We start from the raw sequence: 20,853 nt of genomic DNA on the forward strand, positions 1-20,853 counted from the left end.
GACTTTTTATTTCACAATTCTGAGTTTATATCTCATAATTCTTAAACAATTGTGACATAACTCAATTGTGAACAAAAAAAGAGTCAGAGTGGTTAGATAAAAAGTCACAATTACCTTTTTTTATTCTATTTTTTTTAAAGTACATAGCTTTGAGTGATTAAATTATGATAGAAATACGTAACAAAGAGTATGAAAAATCCAGTATTGAATATAATAATGTATACATTTATGATGATGATTATTATTTTTATATATTATTTTTAATTTTAATTGTAATTTGTTGATGATTATGTAGTAGTAATAGCAATAGTACATTTATTATATTATATTATATTATATTATATTATATTATATTTTTAAGAAAAAAATGTTTCGGTGTTTGCTCTTGTCCAGTGGAAATGAGGGCTGCTCTTTATTCAAATACAGAGAGCAGAAGATTTTTCTATTATTTGCCTTTTAGTTTGACTTCCTATTATGGTTCAGAACAGAGAGAGAAGATCTGTCTATTTGCCTTGGGTTTGCCCCAGTTCACATGGTTATCATTTAAAGCAGGTGTGTACTGTACTGTACCTGAGACTCACGCAGTTGTGAAGTATGTTAATAGTTATGACGTGATTTTAAGCCTACATGAATACACCCAAAGAAAGTAAAACTGGAATGCAAAGCTTCTTATGACGTAATGGGATATTAATGTAAACACTTAATATGTGTGATTATTTCAAGCAGGTGTGTTTTGATGCAAGGCTTTGCTTAAGTATCAGTGAATGACTTAATTTATTGTGTCTCCCACAGATCTGATCAGACTATCGGTAATCTTTTAGCGCTTGTGTGTCCTGAAGGTTTTGTTCTTTCTTTTCCTGTTATGTTTTTGTCTGTCTTTGTGATCCAAACTAAATTTCTCAAATACTAGAGAATTAAACATAATGTATATGTGCTGTAGGGCTGGACGATGTGACCTAAAAATCAAAATCTCGATTAATTGAACATTTGACCTCGATTACGATTATTGAACGATTCTTTTTATTAGTATTATTTTGTTGTTGTTGTTCATTGACAAGATGGGATTTTTTTTTTCTAATGAAAGAGTGCATGTCTTATCTTTGTGATTTTAAAATAATTGAAGGAAACACTAACTATTTATGGTTATTCATTGAATATTTCGAACAATTGAAATCAAAAAGCACACATTGGTTGAAATGAAAACATCTTATGAAAAAAAAGTCACATTTCAGTTTTAATGTAAAAAGCACGTTTCCAAAAAATAAAAGAGCAGAAAATAAATAACTTGAATTTTTTGCAATCAAAATAAATGAATATTGCCATGTCAAAGTAGAAAATAACCAGCATCTCTTGCAAACAAAATACATTTTAAATATTGCATGTAAAAAGTAGAAAATACATTGTATCTCTTGTAAATACATATTATGTTAAATAATGCAATGTGAAAAGTAGAAGATAATAAAAGGGAACGTATTAACAGGATTAAAAAAATTTAATAATCGACATGGGAAAATTACGTCGGTTAGAGGTTCTGAATTTCGTTTTCGATTAATCATCCAGCCTTAATTTGCTGTTTTATTTTCAAAAAGGCACATAACTTCCATGCCAATAAGTATGTGGATACTATTATAATAAACCATTTTCTAATTCTGTTTCATGAGGAAAGATTTTAGTGTTTTGCTGGAGAGGCTTAAAGGAATAGTTCAGCTGAAAATGAATATTTGCTGAACATTTACTCACCCTCAGGACATCCAAGATGTCAATGAGTTTGTTTCTTCTTCAGAACAGATTTGGAGAAATGTAACATTACATCAGTTGCTCACCAATGGATCCTCTGCAGTGAATGGGTGCCGTCAGAATGAGAGTCCAAACAGTTGATAAAAACATCACAATAACCCACAAGTAATCAATTAACATCTTGTTTAACTTTAAACTGTCATTTCTGGTCAAAATATGAGTCAATAATTTGGTTCCTCCAGTCAAAAAAGTCCACCCCCTGTTCTCATCTCACATCAAAATCCAGCAGCATATTTGTTCACAACTGTTTTGGACTATTTTCATGCAAATATCACTTGATCTGTGCTGATTTCTCTCCTGATTCATACAAGACCACTTTTTCACTGGAGAAAGCAATATTATAGATAGAGAACTTTTTGAGAGCAACAGTTTGAAGTTAAAAACAAATTCTTACAAACAAGTAAGAAACAGTCGTTGTGTGGATTGCTTTTGGATGGTCTGAGAGTGAGTACATCAGATAATATTGAGATGTTGGTACTGGCTCTGCATTATAGTATTATGCACTGCAAGCAGTTTGTAATTTTTTGCCCATAAAACACAAGCCATCTCTCTGTCTTTGTTGTTCTTTCTCCCTCTCAAATACGTTGACACATGAGGGATTGAATTCTGCCTCCTCTCTTTCTTAGAGCTTGCTGGTGTCATGTTACTGTCCTACTTCTGGGTAATGTTGATATGGCAGCTTTGTCATTGAGGTGCGGGCCAGCTGATCATTGTCTATAGTAAAAAAGTTTAATAGGGGAGAATTTTTTTTTTATTATTAATTGTGGTATTAATAGAAATATATTAATAATACTAATTTTTAAACAGTTCTGATCTAAAATTAATATGCCATTTTTTTTCCCTCTTGCTAAGGCTGACATGTTTTAGCACCTCTCCAGTTTTCGACTCTCTGATATCAGTTACTGAACCCATATTTTTTGTGTTAGTCCAGGTCCATGTGGACTAAGGTGTGGTTAATTCTTAACCTCAGTGGATCAGTTTCCTAATTATTTTGCTGTGCCTTTATCTAGGCCAACTTTTCCCATGTCATATGACCTCTACAACCCTTTATAAAATCGTTTGTTATCCCATAAATAAAAGAGCAGATGAAACTTGCTGCACCAGTTTGTTTTGCAGTCTCACAGTGGCTGGGTCCATGGTTTAGTGTTTCTCTGTAAACATGGTTTTGTGTACTTGATACAAATAAAAGGAATCGGTAAGAACTCATGGTTCCCGTTAACCCCTTTGTGCTCCATTCACACCCAGGTTAGGCTAGGCTAGCTTAATTCAAATTTTAAATTACTTGCATTAAATCAGATTTAAGTCTAAGCTAATTAAGTTTTTATACATTTTATTATAAATAATTTTTTTAATATAATTTCAATGTATTTTGTTTTCAGTGAAGATTAAATACTCTGCATAGCTCTCTCTCTCTGTGTGTGTGTGTGTGTGTGTGTTTTAAAGTGACCCTTTTTATGCTGTTTGAAAGGTTCATAATTTGGTTTTGGGAGTCCCCAACAACAGGTTTACATGCATGCAAGGTCAAAAAACATTTTCATTTTCTTATAATATGCATTTAATTTTGAATTATTTCTCAACGACTCAAACGATTCTTTCAAAGATAAATTTTTCTCGAAATGCTGAGTTTATTTCTCGCAATTCTGACTTGTTTCCCAGAATCCTGAGTTTATACCTTGACCTCACAATTCAATTTTTTTCTGCCAAGGAATAAAACATGAAAAAGGTAATTGTCTCACAATAATTGTTCATAAATCTGTTAGTTAACTAGAAACAATAACTCTATTGAGTGGCATTCTGCTTAATATATGCACTATATTGCATATTCAATATATTTTTACTAAACCAGTTAGTGATGTGGGAACAAATCTTTTTGAAGTTTTTCTGACAACCATTATTTACATTTTTATATTTCAACAACAAATTGGAAACATAATGATCATAGTCATTAAATATAAAAAACTGTGTTATGTACAATTTAAATGTTTGTATACAACTCAGTTTGATTGTTATGTTGATTATTATATCTAAAAATAAATAGCAATTTAATTTGGACTCTGTTGTTAATTTTAATCTTTAATATTATAGTAATGTATGGTTTCCTGTAGCTTACAGCTTTAGTTGAAAGATTTTCTTTCCTTAAATAAATGGACATGTACTGTACCTGTTATATATACAAATGAATCGATATTATTGAATCAATATTGGAATCGAATTGAATCAAGAGCTTATGAATCAATCAAACTGAATGGTTAAATCTGTCAATACTAGTGAATGTATACATTTGTATTGAAACACAAATGCCAGGACTGAATGCTGACCCCTAGTAAGCTTGCTGATAGTCGTGTTTTAGTATAAAACGTGTATAAAAGTAGATGAAGGCTAGATGAATCCCTTAAACCAAACAAACATTTCATCTTCATAATCATGAAGATGAAATGTTTGTTTGGTTTAAGTGATTCATCTAGCCTTCATGTGAACCTAGATGAAATTATGTGGTAGATTTTTGTGTAAATGTGACCAGTGTTTATCTCTGAAAATGATAGCAGGCTGTTCCTGATGGTTCCCTTCTCAGACAGAGTTAATGATTGCAGCTGAAAATAGATTAAGAGCAGCACTTGTTTGTTTTTCGCTGTGTGAAGAGATAAAGCCTCAAGCTTTGCCATGTGTGGGGGGTGTTAGCTTAGCTCACAGGAATGCGTCGGATGAAGTTTTCTGAATGTTGTCTCTAATAACAGAGAACTTTCAGACATGACCGTTTGGATCAATTCCTGAGAGCTGTGAGAGAATGATGTATTTAAGATATCAATGCATGTGAAAGTGACTATAAAATGGCTTTTACTGCAAGGTGACCTATTAAAAGAGACCTATTTTAGATGAGATGTTCTGTACTGAGTTTGTCAGGCCTCTGTTGTTCACTTTTTTTTTATCTTGAACTTTCCTTATCTAATCCCTTGAGCTTCGATTGCTGATAGGCACGATTTCCCTTTAGTCTTTCTCCACCCTGAAAGTACAGATTTGACTTTCCTGCTGTGGTTTTGAGTGTAAGGTCCACTAACGGACTGATAGTCTGTGTTTCCTGGCCTTGGGCTTCTCTAGTCTTTCCCATTTTGATGTGATTCCAAGCATCCGATTAAATGACAGTTTTTTTTTAACTACAGTCAGTGCTATTCTACCATAAGCCATAACCATGAAGTGTTTCTACACTTTTAAGATTGAAAATTGTACCCACATTCAGGGCTCCACAATAATAAAATTAAATAAAAACTTAACAAAAACATTAACTGATCACTTTATGAATTAACAACGTGTCCGCTAATCTTCAACGCATTTACCATTAAACATTCATTTTTGAGTGAACTTTATTTGGAAATACAACAAAATAAATGCTGATCTATAAGAGAAGTCACACAGAATTTTATTTTATTTTCATAGTATCTGCAAACCATGACTGACTGTCATAAAAGCCATTCAATGATTCATTAGGTTAAATCATAAATAATATATTTAAATCTAAGCTGTGGTTTATTGACATATTTGTTTATTTTGCAAGTTCTGAATGGCCAGTAAATTAATGGATTTAGTTTAGTTTATTATTAAAGAATAATATTAAGAATAATAATATTATTGTGTGTGTGTGTCAAAAAGAATCAGAAAGAATATATATATATATCAGTAAATTACATTTTTTGACTTAACATTTCTTTCTCTTTACAAATATACAATTGACAAAATAAATTCTTTACAAAAAGAAAAAATCGCAACTGGCTGGAAATTATGCGGCTATAATATAAGTCCATACATTTATAAACACAGTTTTGCTGGAAAATGATTGCATATTATGCGCAACCATATTCTAAAGATGCTAAAAATGCTTTCATGAGTTTTTCATTAAAATTGTAGTAGCAGTCTGCCCAAAACTTTCATCCTGTCGGGGTCCAAACAGAAATGCTTGGAATTCAGCTGCAGCTGCTTGCTCTGATCACATGCCACGTTTAATCCGATTGGTCTGTGGGAGCCGCTGTTTGGTGTCAGTGTGACTGTAGGCTACCCATGGTCCCTGCGCTCAGGAGTCTATTATGACAACAGCGTGGGCAGATAATGGCATGTACATGATTACACACTGAACTCCAGAACTCTCCCACCTGCCCCTCTGCTGAAAAAGAGAGGACAAGCGCAGGCTAAACAAAGATGTTTTTCCTTTATTTCATCAGTAGACAGGCTTCTGTGTTTTGTATCATTTACTGGTACAGGGTTCAATTCCCAAGTGAAATTCCAGCCTTTCTATTCATACAATAATTTAGTTTCGAATCCACTATACCATTTGAAACATAGAATGTAGCTTTTTGAAATAGCAAACCATTTTGAAATTACAAAAGGGATCATACCCTTTACCCCTTTAGTCAGATGTGTTCGCATTTGGGAGAATGTTAAATTTATGTATTACACAACTCTCTAGGAATATTTAGTTCTAAGTGGTCAATTGCAGGATTGTTTTTTTTCAGTTTTCTTTGTTTTTTTGTTATGTTCTTCTCACATAATAAAATGATTTAAAAATATAGCCTAATAAAACTCAGTATTTCCATGCAATAATCTACAACCAGCCAGGGATTACAGGGTTATTCTACAGGTTTTTTTTCTTCACCACAAAAATAAATTTTGTCTTTTAAAAAATATATACAAAATTTGTTTTACAAAAGACAAGAAAGTTTTCAGCAAGGCATATGTGAAATGTTCCCAAAAAGACACTTAAATCAGAAATTACATTCGTGACTTGCATGCAGTTTATTTTCAGTATTATTATTATTATCATCATTATTTATATATTATTTTATTAATATTTTAATACTTTATTTATGAATATTTTGAATTAGCCGTTTTATATTTTATGTATTTATTTTAATTTAGTGTAACTTTTAGTAATTGTTATGTGCTTTTTTCTTTCTATAAATTTTTATATTTCTATTTAACTTTAATTTATTTAAGTTTTAGTATTGTAGTAATTAATTTTAGTTAGTTGCCAAAGAATTTATTTATTTATTTAATTATTTTAATTTTTTACTTTTTTAAATATAAGATTTTAAATAAATTGTCTAATATTTATATTTGAAATTTTCCCGCTTTATTTCAATTAAAAAAAAAAGCTTTTTAGTATTAATTAATATTAAAATTATTTTCAAGTGGTTTGAAAGTAAGGCTTCTTTGAATAAGCTAAAAATAATTAATTAAATAAGCTTAAATTAAATGATAATCCTAAAATAAATGACAATCCTTAACAAAAACAGAGCACAACTGTCATCTAATGTCATCAGTCTAATGAAGACCTTGTTTGATTCTCTTTGCAGCTGGTACAAACTGGTGGATAAGAATGGGAAACAGGAGAAGGACCGAGGGGAAGTTCTTTTGGACATTCAGTTCATGCGGAATAACTTGACAGCCAGCATGTTTGACCTCTCCATGACAGACAAGCCTCGCTCCGGCATCGGAAAGCTCAAGGATAAATTTCGTGGTAAGAAGAAAGACGGCCTGTCGGATTCTGCCTCTGCGATCGTGCCCTCTTCAGTGGGAACAGACAGTGAAGGGGAAGGAGAAGGCGGTTCGGACAATCCTAAGAAGAAATCAAAACTCAAATCCTTGTTTGGACCAAAGACAAACCTCCAAAGGAATGTATCCCAGTCGATGTCAACCCTGGGCACCCTGCCTGAGAAGAACAGTTCACTCAGCAGCAGCAGATCGTCCGGCCTTAATGTGGACTCTCCTGATGGTAAGGTCAAAGTTATGCAGCTTGTCCAAATATGTTTTCCCTGCCTTAAGAAAAAAAGTTTCTGCTTTTTTACTAGGTAAATTGAATCAAGCTTTATAATGTCTGCTTTGACCAGTTTGCATAAAAAATTGCATCATCATGCATAAAAAGTGTTCAGACATTTCAGCCACAGTTTATATATACATCATAAATCCTTGAATCAGTTCAAATCATTCATTTCAAATGATTTTTCATTCATTAATATAAATAGTTTTAGCAAAATTTGGAATAATTACTTTTTTATGTCTCTTATGATTACCAAGGCTGCATTTATTTGATCAAAAATACAGTAAAAACAGTAATGTTGTGAAATATTATTGCAACTGTTTTCTAGTCGATTATCTTTTGAAATGTCATTTATTCCTGTGATGGCAAAGCTTTTCAGCATCATTACTCCAGTCTTAAGTGTCACATGATCCTTCAGAATTCATTCTAATATGCTGATTTGCTGCTCAAGAAACATTTCCTCTTATTATCAATATTGAAAACAGTTGTGCTGCTTCATATTTTGTGAAAACCATGATACACTACCATTCAAAAGTTTGTGGAAAGAAAGAAAGAAATTATAATTTTATTCAGCAAGGATGTATTAAATGGTCAAAAGTGACAAAGACACTGTCATAATGTTATAAAATACTTATATTTCAAATATGAAAATGTTGATATCCATCCATCAAAGAATCCTTAATGTGTGAAGAAATGGTAATTATTCCAAAATTTTGATTTGCAGTAGTCTGTGTAGGTGAATATTTCTTTTTATTACTGTGTATTGTTACAAAAAATTTAAAAACCGTGAAAAAAATATTTTAAAGGCTGTTTTACTGTTTGTACCGTTTCAATGTGTTTTTTTAATATATATAATCCAGACACTTTTAAATGTGGCTAAAGTTTCTAACACTGTGCAAGTACATTTGGGACCTCATTTACATTGCAGTTACATATTGTCCTCTTATTTTCTCTTGCAGTGAAAAAGAAGTTTAAAATACTCGGACACAAGCGTACTGAGAGCTCAGATAGCAAAGTGTCACTTGGCCCCTTTTCTCTTCTGAGCCGCTCTAAACAAAACATCCAGGAGCAGAATAACCTCTGTATCAACGGCAGCCACGTTTATGCAGAGGAACAAGAACCTAAAGCTAATTTTGGCTCCACACTTAGTCTGAACAGCTCAGGAAAGGGTTCGGTGGAGGATGTTCGCAAATACCACCAACGAAATACTTCTGACATGTCCATCGACTCACTTAAAGGCTTAAGTATCCCCTCATATAAGCCTGAAGTGCAAGACAAAGCCTCTCTTGTCCCACAGCGCCCTCTAGAGGATAGGAGTCATGTAGAGGTGGAGGAGAAAGGTAGGAAACCCGAAGGAAGAAACCTGCAAGAGATGCTGGACCAACAGGTAGAACAAGAGCAGAGGAGGCAGCAAGAACGAGAGAGAAAACAAGAGGAAGAGAGGAAAAGCAGGCTTGAAGAGCAGGAGAGGAAGCGCAAGGTAGAGGAAGAGGTGCAGCGAGCTGAGGAGCAGCGGCACCAGGAGGAGTCCAGAGTAACCGAACGGCTCTCCTCTCTTTTTGGCATTGGAAAGAAGAAGGAGGAGAAGAGAGAGCAAGCTATGACTGAACCCAAACGTCTAGATGTGCCGTCCTCCACAAACCCGTTTGAAGACATTCCCCTCACCCCGGATACTCAATCCTCTATCCCAGAAGAGAGGTCCACGGACCCACGGAGGGGCGTCAGGACCACCCTCACCCCGACGCCACCCGCCAGTGCTTTCCCCAGTCGCACAGCAAAAGTGTCCGCGGTCAAACCAAGGTGAGTGCTCATATGCTTGAATAACTTCCTCCGTCCATGTATCTTAACAATCTCTGGAAGATTGTGTATTATTCTTGGCTGGGCTATTCATTGCATATTCACTATATTATTCACTGATTTTGTTAGCAATACTGAGCAATGTTGTGATGATTTCATTTTAATCCACAATTAATTGACCAATACATTTCCTGTAGAGCATGTTAGACACGGGTCCTGTTTGGTAATTCACAACCACGGTATCTACCAGAACACCTGACCTGTTAATCCACAGCAATATTAAAGGGATTATTCACCCCAGAATGCAAATTTCTGATAATTTACTCACCCTTAGTCCATCCAAGATGTAGGTGACTTTTATCTGAAACTGTGCTCCTTGGTGATTCATAAAATGCAAGTCAATGGCTACCGTCATTATGAGAGTCAAAAAAGCATATCAGGCAACACAAAATACCCATTGCTCCTGGTGATATATTGAGATATTATGAAGCGAAATGATCAGTCTGCGCAAGAAGATTAACATTATTTACTACATTATCACCTGTAATCCATCTCTTTAATTTAATTCTGTAGCCAACTCCTTTAAAAACACAAAGACCGCAATCCAAACCGCATCTGCATTAAAATAAATCTAAAAGTGGATATCACAGACAGAAGTGACTTAAAGGGTTAGTTCACCCAAAAATGAAAAGTAGCCCATAAATTACTCACCCTCAATGCATCCTAGGTGTATATGACTTTCTTCTTTCAGACGAATCCAGTCGGAGATATATAAAAAATTGTCTTTGATCTTTCAAGGTGTTTAATGCCAGTCAGCGGGTGTTGCATTGCTTCAGTCCAAAAGAAGTTAAATAAAAAGCGCCCATTAGGGCTGCACGATTAATCGAATGCGATTGTCATGATCTGTTGAATCTCGATTCCATTTCGATTTATCGTGCAGCCCTAGCGCCCATACATAAAAAAGTGTTTCACATGGCTCCGGGGGTGGGGGGGTTGTGAACAAAGTCCCCCTGTAGTGAATCGATGCGTTTTTGTTAGAAAAATGCGCAACGCTGAACTCATACGTCATCCGCCCGGAGCTGCTTCTGTGCACAACTGTTGGCGCAAGCTACATTAAAGTGATTATGTTTTGAATATGGATATTTTTCTTACAAAAACGCATCGATTCGCTACAGGAGGCGAAAAATGAACATTACTTGACATTTAAGAATAGCCTTGGCTATTTAACCTGCAGTACGTCTGCGTCTGTTGATTCAGTTTTAATAGCAAGTTCAGAAGAAAAAAAAAAGGCATTAGAGCTGGTAAGTTTGATTTCATTAAAGTTCATTAAATATTTCTGTTTATTACTGTACATTATTATATTGGTGCCTAAAAATTTTACATATTTTGACTTTGTATTCAATTAGAAAATGGAAAAAAGCCTTAATTATGTTTACCAACAATTGTACTATTTGTAGACTGTCTTAATTCTTGCATTATACTTTATTTATATTATACATCATTCTTCCACTACTGTTCAAAACTTTGGGGTCATTAAGATTTATATAAAGAAATTAATACTATTGATCAGCAAGGATATACATTAAATTGTTCAAAAATGACAGTAAAAACATTTATAATATTACAAAAGATTTTTATTTGAAATGAATGCTGTTCTTTTAAACTTTCTATTTTTCAAAGAATCCTCAAAAGAAAAAAAAATACCGAGCAACTGTTTAAGTAAGAAATGTTTCTTAAACATCAAATCAGCATATTAGAATGATTTCTGAAGGCTCATGTGACACTGAAGCCTGTCACTGGAGTAATAATGCTGAAAATTCAACATTGCATCACAGGAATAAATTACATTTTAAATTATATTCAAATAGAAAACAGTTATTTTAAATTGTAATAATATTTAGCAATATTACAGTTTTTACTGTATTTTTGAACAAATAAATGCAGCCTTGGTGAGCATAGGAGACTTCTTTAAAAACTATATTACTGACGCCAAACTTTTGAATGATAGTGTACATTATGATGAATCTACTTGGGTAACATGACTGTTTGGTTCCAACAGAGGTGCAAATGTAATATTTCTATGTATATGTGTGATACACTCTCTTATTTATTAAGATAATTTTGTCGAGGAATTGTTTTAAGCAAAATACTTGAATGTTTTGTCTTTTATGCTACTTTTGACAAAGCAAGTGGTTTTTTAGAAACATACTTAGTTATTAGAAAGTTGGGAATTTCCTTCAGTACATGTATATATTAGCTATATCACCCAGCTCTAATGCTTCCCTAGGGAACTGTCTGAGCAGTGAGCTATCCTTGAAATCCAAGTTTGTTGCTTTTCTTTTAAGCATTGTAATTTTTATTAGTAAAATTATTAGTTTATTAGTAATTTTTTTACTCATGCTGAGGCTGCATGCTGAATGATAAGTCAGGCTGCTCTGTAATACAGTTAGCATCTTGCCACCTGAGAGCTGAGGAAAACCCAGGCTGAAACTCGACTCCTCTCACCTCTGTCTGCTCCACTGCTCTTAAAGGGAAACACCTTTATTTAGACAAAGCCCCCTTGTGAAAATTACTTTAACAGATGGTTAATAACAGAAAAATGTTAAATAAATTGCGCACACTTACAGGTCAAGAGAGTAAGTGCACAAAAATTGCTACATTGCTACAATGTATCCCATTGTGAAAGGGTATGTGCTTTTTTTTAGTGTGAAATTAGTCTGGCCATCATTTATTCACTTTTTCAACAGCAATTAATACCTCTTTGATTCGTAAATTAACTTACTAATAAACTGCTTTTCTTTCAGTCTTTAGTTGAGAGTGTTTATAAAGTGACTGAAAATAGACTAAATAGACAGATTGTGTAGAATTTCACCTGATCCACCTACTTCGAATACATACTAAATATAGCCTAATGTTTAATTGACTTTACTTATGGTAGTGATTTTATGATCATAAAGTGTACTCAGCATAGGTTTTATTGTATTGAATGATTTGCATAAGTTGCACCTTATGCAACTTACCCAACCTGTTTGGCCAAAGGCATGTGATTGGTTAGTGGAGGAAGGAATGTGGACTGGATCGTCAAATGTTGATCTTCTGGTTTGGAGCGAAACAGGTTGCAAAAGATGATGAGCTTGTACTCTTCCAGACTGTGACTAAGCGACATTGTTTTAGGGAAAAAGTCTCAAGGATTGCTTTTTTTTTTGTTCTGGGAGTTTTAGGATTTTAGGAAATCTGTCTTATGATTAACTAATATGGTGAGTAACTATTTTTCCAAAAGCTGAGAATTAAAATAGACAGGAATATGGTTTAGTTGTGTTTGTTTGTGTGGAACTTTTAGATTCGGAAGTGTGGGGTACATTTCCATCTATTGAACAGTGTTTAAAGACTTGGAAGAAAAAAAGATTAATAGTTGCATTGTTACATTAATAATAGTAAACATTTTTAGTAAAAGCTTATATATATATTTTTTATATTTATATATAGTTTTATATGTGCCAGTTTTTAACAGACATATTTGTGTCACAAGATCTTAGGAAATCCATTTAAAGTAACCAAACAAAATGTGACCTTTTTGATGTAATTTAATAGTAAGAAAGACATTGTTTCTATTATGTGATGAATGTTCAGTTGTTCATAAAAATTGCGAATGTCAGGCATTGAGTTAGGATAACATATTTAGACAGAGAATTCTTGTGCTGTTTGTATTAAATGGATTTCAGTTGTAGTAGTAATCCGCAGCAGAGACATATTGGATTGTAAGAGCTGTTTTAGCCGTAAGTTGACCATTTTATGTTTTTTGCTCTTCGGCAGATTGGCTCTGAGTGTACTGCCTGAAACAGATATTAGCCATTCCCAATCCCCCTCAGACTCTGTAGACACCCAGACCACTATCCACGTGTCTCCACTTTCCCCATCCCTCTCTACTGATCCGTTTGAGTCTTTTGGTATGTTTTCTGATCTTCATTCTTCTCTGGCACCTGCTAAACCTCCGAGAACTTTCAGTGAGTTAAGTGAGTCCAGCATGGAAAACCTCTCAGCTCCCAAATCTGACAAGAAGCGAAAGGCTCCTCTACCCCCCGGTTATCATGGCGGCTCGTCTATGACTGAAAGCCATCCTGATGATGGGGAACAAGCGCATACCCAGAACTCCAAAGATAGTCAGAGGCCTGTTATTCCTCTCCCGGACTATGAAACCCTCTTTCCTAAGAAGAGGCATGGGGTGATGGGTCAGACACGTTGGGACCATCTTGTTGCAGAGGTAAACCAAAGAAACTGGGAAGAGATGAATGTTGATGGACCTGAGAGGCCGATGCCAAATAAATCTGCGGTCTTAAGGGACAGAACCTCAGTGAACCTTAACCAGCACCAAAGAAATCATGAGGCACCTCCCCCTGCCCCCACGAGGCACAAAGTGGCACTCATTCCACCCAAAGCTCCTGCTCCTGCGACACCAGAACCATCGGTTGAGACTAATGTCCAACATGGTCATATCAAAGAGTCTTTATATGCTACTGTCAATAAGTCTGGAAAATCTGCTAACAAGAACTTGGAAAACAATCCACCTCCCGCTGTCCGTAGTCGACATGTGCCTCAGGAGACGGAAAGGAAGTCTCCAACACCTGATGCCATTACCCATCAACTCTCCCAGTCAAAAGAGAAGCCTATGCCAGCAGCCAGATCCATTCAAAATGTAAATTCAAAGACTGATGATGTGGCTAAAGAGATGCCTTCTGTCAAACCCAGACAACAGTCATTATTCAAGGACCCAGTCAGACAAGTCCAACCAGACAAGCAGGTAACAACTAAAGCCATGGCATTAGAAAACAACATAGATGAGAAACCACACAAGGGCCAGAAGGGAAGCGTTTCCACAGATGGGTTTGTTGAAGTAGACCTCCTCAGAACTGCTGAAAATCCAAAAGATCTGTATTTGGGGAAACTGGCTAATGAACCCGAGGGGAAGGGAATGATTGCTCTCGATCCATTCCCAAGTGATAACCTACTATCTAAAGATCCCTGGGCTTTACCACAGCAGACCACCAATGAAGATGACCTGTTCACTAAGGGTCCAAAGCAAATGGGAAATCTTGAAGATCAGACATCAACCTTTGATAAGAAAGATAACAAGTATGCAAACAAAGCTACAAATGATCCATTCACAAATCTTTCAGAGAAAAGCACGGCACCGAAATCAGAGCATGGAAAACAATCCCCCAGCTTCACTGAACAAGCCAGAGCCACATTTCAAAGAAATTTTTCTCTTAGAAAGAAAAATTCATCTCGCCAATACACAACTACTGAAAAAGCTGGTACAGAGAATACTAGTCTGGATAGATCAGTTTCTCAGTCTTCACAAGATGCTGAAGATGTTGAGCTGACTGTAACCAGTGTTGTTCCTCCAAGCAGAACTGATCCCACACTAGTAACATCTGAATCCCCTATAGGGGGCAAGAGTACTCTTCGTGCTTGGGTCTCGCCATCAGAGGCTCAGCCAGTTGCACTGCAGAATGGTAGTGGAAGTGCAGTTTCTAATTCAAGAAGGTGAGAAAAGTTCTCCCGACCCCTTCTAACAACTCCTCTAACAGTCTGTCGTCCCTGTTGTGCTAAACCCATCGGCTTTCAAATCAACAGCTGCTATTTACTCTGAAACTACCTGAATCAATCTCTGGTCTTGCTCGATTAAAGGGTAATGTTTTCTTCAGCATTTGTTCGATTGGTTGCTTAATGGTTGGTTACTCCTTCATGGGATCTTGAGGGTTGGGATTGTGGGCTTGGGGTTTTGCTACTGATTGCTGATCTTGGTCGTTTAAAATGCCATGGTCTTGAAGGACTTGTGTAAATGGAACAAAGGCAGTGTCTGTTTTGTTATATGTTTATATGTTCTGTTTTGTTATTGTAGGCCATATTAGATTGTCTTTACAATGTGTACATTTTCTGAAACTGGATCTATATGAGAGGCTGTAGATGTGAGATTTACATTTATGTATACAAGACTATGAAGTTGCATGTTCATATACTCACATGGAGGCAAGAGTGGTGGGCATGAATTGAGTTTGTTCCGGAGATCATATTGTTTTGCGAGATATTTGCATTACGCATGATTCTTGATTGCTTTACCACAAAGGTGCTTATGTTTGGGTTTTACATGTTATTTCTCTGCTGTACTTTTATTGATCTTTTGGTTTTGTTGGGAATTACACATTGGGTGAGTTTGGAATGGTTTACTAACACATGCCAAGTCCTGCTTACTGTATATGAGAGAGTATATTTATTATACTGCATACATTGTGTTAAAAGTTATGTAGTATGCTACAAACATTTTAAAGTATGCGTCATATGCTACATTTGTCACTTGACGCATTAATTATATTACTACGTTGCATGTTTACATCAGAAAGAGGTGTCTAGTCATCATTGGGGAAAAAAACTTTAGATGCAGTAGTTTGAATTTCTTAAATTTTTTTAATGTTTTAAGTTTTTGGCAGTCATTCATAATCTCTCCTGGTCAAACACATTGTATTGTGGAATGCAGTATCTCGAGCAGTGTGCTCTGGTTGTATACTGCACATTTTCGCAAATGTAGATCCACTGAAAATTCACATACCCAGTACTGAATTCTTTATATGAGATGAGTAGAAAAAAGTACGCCTTTCCAAACATACCCATGTCTCCTTAATCGAATGCTATCTTCAAGGGCCCTTGTTCACTTCATTTGAGCATTTTTCTACCATTTTTTTTTTTCCCCTTAAAATTGCACAACCTCCTCTTGGAGGAAAAGGAACATGCAGTTGTCAGCAGTCAAGTTTTCATGTTCATGTTCATTGCAGTAATATGTCCGTCTCTCTTTTATCTCAGGCCTCACCCAGTGAAACCCATGAGCACCGAGAGCCAGTCTTCCAGTGGTATCACTGTAGGGAAAGACCCGAAGACTATCACCATCAAGGAAATGGCTGAGAAGTCAAAGGTACAGTGATTTTCCTAATTATTTTCTGCTCACTATTTGCACACTGAAGAATCATAGTTGTTAAAAAGTTAAATCTATGAAGTAACACAAATTAAAATATGGGAATAAAAAGTTATGTATATAAAATCAGATGTAGGCACAATTTATGTCTACTCTAATTTTTTACTTTTTGTCTACTCCAGTTTTTAAACATAAGTATCGACTAATATTTGATTTTTAATCATACATGCTTATTTCCCCCTATTTTACATTTAGATTAGATTTGCCATCATCTAACACTCAAAGTTTTTAAAAATTTTAAATATGGTAATAATCTATTAACACTGAAAAATGGCTATTCATTCATATTACAATCAACATACTGTACACTATAATGTTGTGATGCCTACTTGGCTTTTAAAAAATATTTTTTAGTTTACTTTTAGTGTTTTATTTTCCACTTATGTAGACAAAATAGTACATAATTTTAATATCGGCTAATCCATAGTTTTTAGGATCATGAAAAACCTTTTCATTGCTACTGTATATCAGTTGACCATTTTACCTTCATTTCACTGCATATCCAGAATATAGATCGCGGTGCATACACTCAGCTCTCACAGGAGGAACTGATCACACTGGTGGTAAAGCAACAGACCGAACTCTCCAAGAAAGACGCCAAGATCGTCGAGTTGGAGGAATACATTGATAACCTGCTCGTTCGTGTCATGGAGGAGAAACCGGCCATCCTGCTTTCACTTAATTCCAAATGTTAGGGTTTGATGCTATCATTCGATGTAACCGTGCCCAGATCACAACACTGAGACACTTTAATATTGTGGGATTTTGTTGATACAGCCAGAAGGATTTCGAACGCAATATCACATCTCATAATCAGTTTATTTGCTTGAGTATTTAACGCATGTAGAGTTGCTGGCATATGCGCATTCTGATTTCTCCACCAATATCTTACAAATAACTTCTTTTTGCAGTGTGGATAAGTATAGTATATCAAATCCAGCAGGAAAATGCCAGATTTCTGCAGTCTGTCAGATCACCCTTTAATAACTGGATGCTGGGGTATTGTTTTTGTTTTGTTGGATCATGGTACAAGCTCCTCCTGAAAAGCTTCCCAACAACAAACACATCCTATTTATTGAACATCTCCGTTTTCTATGCATCTTTCCATTTGAGAGAGGGCTTCTTAATGCATTATTTATTGCAGTCTTAAGCTTGTATTTGAAGATTTTCCTTCTTCTTCCTGAAGTGATTTAGAACTTGACTGCTGCCTTGAGTCTTAATCAGAACGCTTCGTTAGTGTTGATGCGGCCTTATGTCTGTTGGGTCTCAAATTAAGGTAATAATCCTCTGACTGTTTAGCACTTTTTACTTGAACGGGGTGTTTAATTTATGAAGGATAGTGTTTTTACATTAAGTAATTCTCTGAAATACCCCGTAGAATTACCTCTGTAGAAAAGCCTTAATGAAGAATTATTTTTCTGCCTGTATGTACCCTTCTGCACATTAAAAACTTCTGTTCTAATTCTTCTTCTGATGTTCTAACACTGGATATATAATTCATTTTTATTGCCCTGGTCAATATTGACTACATATTTACATTTTTTTCAGTTGAACTGGCAGTCAGCTGTTGAATCAGCCAAAATCTGCATGTTTTATGCTACATGTCAAACTGCATGTTTGTAGCGATTTTGACCAGGGATTATTAAGCATTTCTTGAAGACGGTCTTAAGAAAGCTTGATATCAACCTCTTGAGCACAATGTACATACTGTGGCATTCTGCACTTCTGTAATGAATAAGCAATAACTGTGTCTGCAGGATTTTGTTTCCTGAATTTCAGGTAATGCGATACGTTCCTCAAATCGGGATCTTCTGCAACGTATCATGTAGCCTGTAGACGTCACTGTCTGCACAGTGTTGTGAAACCAAAGATCTGTGATGTAAATCTGAAATCTTACCCTACAGTACTCGAATTCTGCTTCCCACTCCCTTTTCCGTTTTTCTACTTCTTATGTTTTTAATCAGTTAGTAAGATTTTTCTTACTTTTAACCTATCTTGTGGGGAGAGAACTGCCTCTGACAAGGATGAAGAAAATAACTATATGTCTTGTATTTATTTGTTTGTGGTTAATCTTAAGTTGATTCAGTTGTCAGTCTCAGTTTTCTGTGTTGCAGTTATATATTCAGTCATGAGAACCTTCATAAGTGAGAGCATCTGCTGTGTTCATTCAAATGTTGTCAATCAGTTTGAGTGAGTTCACTAAACTATTCACAGCATTTTCACTGTTACCAGATTCTGTACGCTCCAATCCTTTGTCTGAATTTGAATGAGAAGCCTTATTAATAATTGCTGATGCTATGCATATATGCACAAGATCTATTTTCAGGACCTGTGCCTTCTCTTTTTATTCAAGGTTCTGTCTTTAAGACATTAATATATTGGTTTGTTCCTTTACTTCAATACTTGCAGAAATGTAATTTTGATTATGCCTCAATTCATTGAATAAAACTTAGCTGAACCCATAAAGCCTGTTTTTTTTAAATATAATGTTTAGTAAAAATTTTTTAATAAGGAGTAGTAGTTCTGAATGACAAGGCTGAATGACAAAAAATAAATAAATAAAAAATTCTGTCATCATTCACTCATCCTTATGTTGTTCCAAACCTGTATGACTTTCTTTCCTCTGTGGAACATAAAATAAAATATTTTGAAGATTGTTTTGACAGTCTTTGTCCATTTAATAAGTCAAAAAAAAAAAAACTTTGGATCATCATTGTATGGGTAAAGAAAGACTTTATCCTTATTAAATTCTTTGTCAAAATATATTATTTTGTGTTCCAGAGTGGAAAAAAAGGTGATTCAGGTTTGAAACGAGTAGATGACAGTATTTTTTTTTTTTTTTTAATGATTGATTGATTGATTGATTGTGGTGAACCATCCCTGTATAGGCAAAGTATAATGATGATGTTTGTTATTGGTATTAATGATAATTAATGAAAATGTTGACTTTGTGCATTTGACAACCATGACAACTAGTGTTTACCCTATAAAGCCTGAAATAATAAGATTTTATTTAACAAAACCGTTTTATTGAACTTTTAGGGGAAAGTATATTTAATTTCCTGTTTTATTATCAAAGCTCTGACAAACATATAATGCAATGCATGTACAATTAATGTACAGTTAATCATTCCTCAAAAGCCTGAAGCTTGATACTCAGATTTTAACATGATTTTTCCCAAAATTTGTAAAGATAATCAAGTACAATTTGATTCACTCCAGTAAATGTTCATTTTGAAATATTACAACAACACTTATTCTTATACACAAAAGTTATTCTCATGTTTACTTAAATGAAAAACAATAAAGATTTAACAGCAACCACAACCTGAAGTTGGATGTTTTTACAACTATACTAAAAGGCCTTTTACTGCTGAAACAGTATGAACTATCAGTCAGACAACAGAAGACATGTGAATTGTGTACAACAGGTTTTCAGCAAAGTTTTGATCATGTTGATAAGTTTAAGGTCTTAGTAATATGCATATCAAATATGATACAGTAGGCTTTATAATAGCTATACGAATGAATTCTCATAAATAAGATGATAGTAGACTATACAGTATGATAATAGTCTGACTGTTGAGTACAGTTTTGTCCACTAGATGGCAGTAGGATACAGCACAATATATTCTCTCACTAGTCGGGCAGCTCAAGAGGATGTCATAGCCTTCATCATTACATGTGCGCTGTGTTAAAATGATACTTGGCTGCTATATTAATTGATTAAAATGTATATATTTGCAAACAGTATGAGCCTGGTGTCATTCCCAGCACAACTATCAAAACATCTTAAGCTAATTATATCACCTTACATAATGTTTGAAGGTTATGCAGTCGAGGGTATCTACGATTGGCTAATTAGCAGTTTGAAACAAATGATAATTAGCAGAAAAAATAAAAAATGATATTGACTGATTAGTATAGTTAGTAAATCCAAATTCAGTCAAAGTGGGGCTTAAAATGAATGCATGAATACATATTGTATTAATGAGCAGAAAATATAGATTTAATTAAGTTCCACGCTGACATATTTATGAGATTATGTGCAGATGTGATGTCTTTTACATGTGCAGTGCCATTACGTTCTGTGTGTAAAGTGTGTAAAACCAAATGGATAGGGGAAAACAAAACAAAAAAACTTCAGATTGAAACGTGATTAGTTCTTGTGAAATTAGTGATGTTTTGCACAAAAAAAAAGTAGCAAAATGTAGGTACGAAAAATTCTAAATGCAATTTAAAACCTGATTTGTGTGATTTTGTAATTTTCTGAAAAAGATAATAAAATCTGTCAAAAAAAGGTTTACAGCTTTCATCTAAAGCTGTCATTAAGCACTACTTGTAGACTTGTATGTAAACACACACACACACACACACACACACACACACATATAGTAATAAGGCCTCATCACTCATCAATGTACTA

At 34.7% G+C, this 20,853-nt stretch overlaps 1 protein-coding gene across 2 annotated transcripts in view; it reads left to right on the forward strand.

Annotated features, from left to right (window-relative positions):
• Positions 1-18,883, forward strand: part of rab11fip1a (RAB11 family interacting protein 1 (class I) a) — a 25,527-nt gene extending 6,644 nt beyond the window's left edge. The window contains exons 2-5 of one of the 2 annotated variants that reach the window (XM_016533214.1): positions 7,140-7,558; positions 8,563-9,403; positions 16,259-16,367; positions 16,934-18,883. In XM_016533214.1, coding sequence (XP_016388700.1) covers positions 7,140-7,558; positions 8,563-9,403; positions 16,259-16,367; positions 16,934-17,122 — 1,558 coding nt within the window. In that variant the 3' untranslated portion in view covers positions 17,123-18,883. Of the gene's footprint in view, positions 1-7,139; positions 7,559-8,562; positions 9,404-13,096; positions 14,945-16,258; positions 16,368-16,933 lie in introns of those variants that run through there. The other variant, XM_016533295.1, reaches the window with a different exon arrangement.
• The last annotated feature ends 1,970 nt before the right edge of the window (positions 18,884-20,853 follow it).

This window comes from Sinocyclocheilus rhinocerous, unplaced genomic scaffold, assembly GCF_001515625.1.
Source record: "Sinocyclocheilus rhinocerous isolate Xijiao unplaced genomic scaffold, SAMN03320098_v1.1 scaffold311, whole genome shotgun sequence".
Classification (NCBI taxonomy): Eukaryota; Metazoa; Chordata; class Actinopteri; order Cypriniformes; family Cyprinidae; genus Sinocyclocheilus; species Sinocyclocheilus rhinocerous.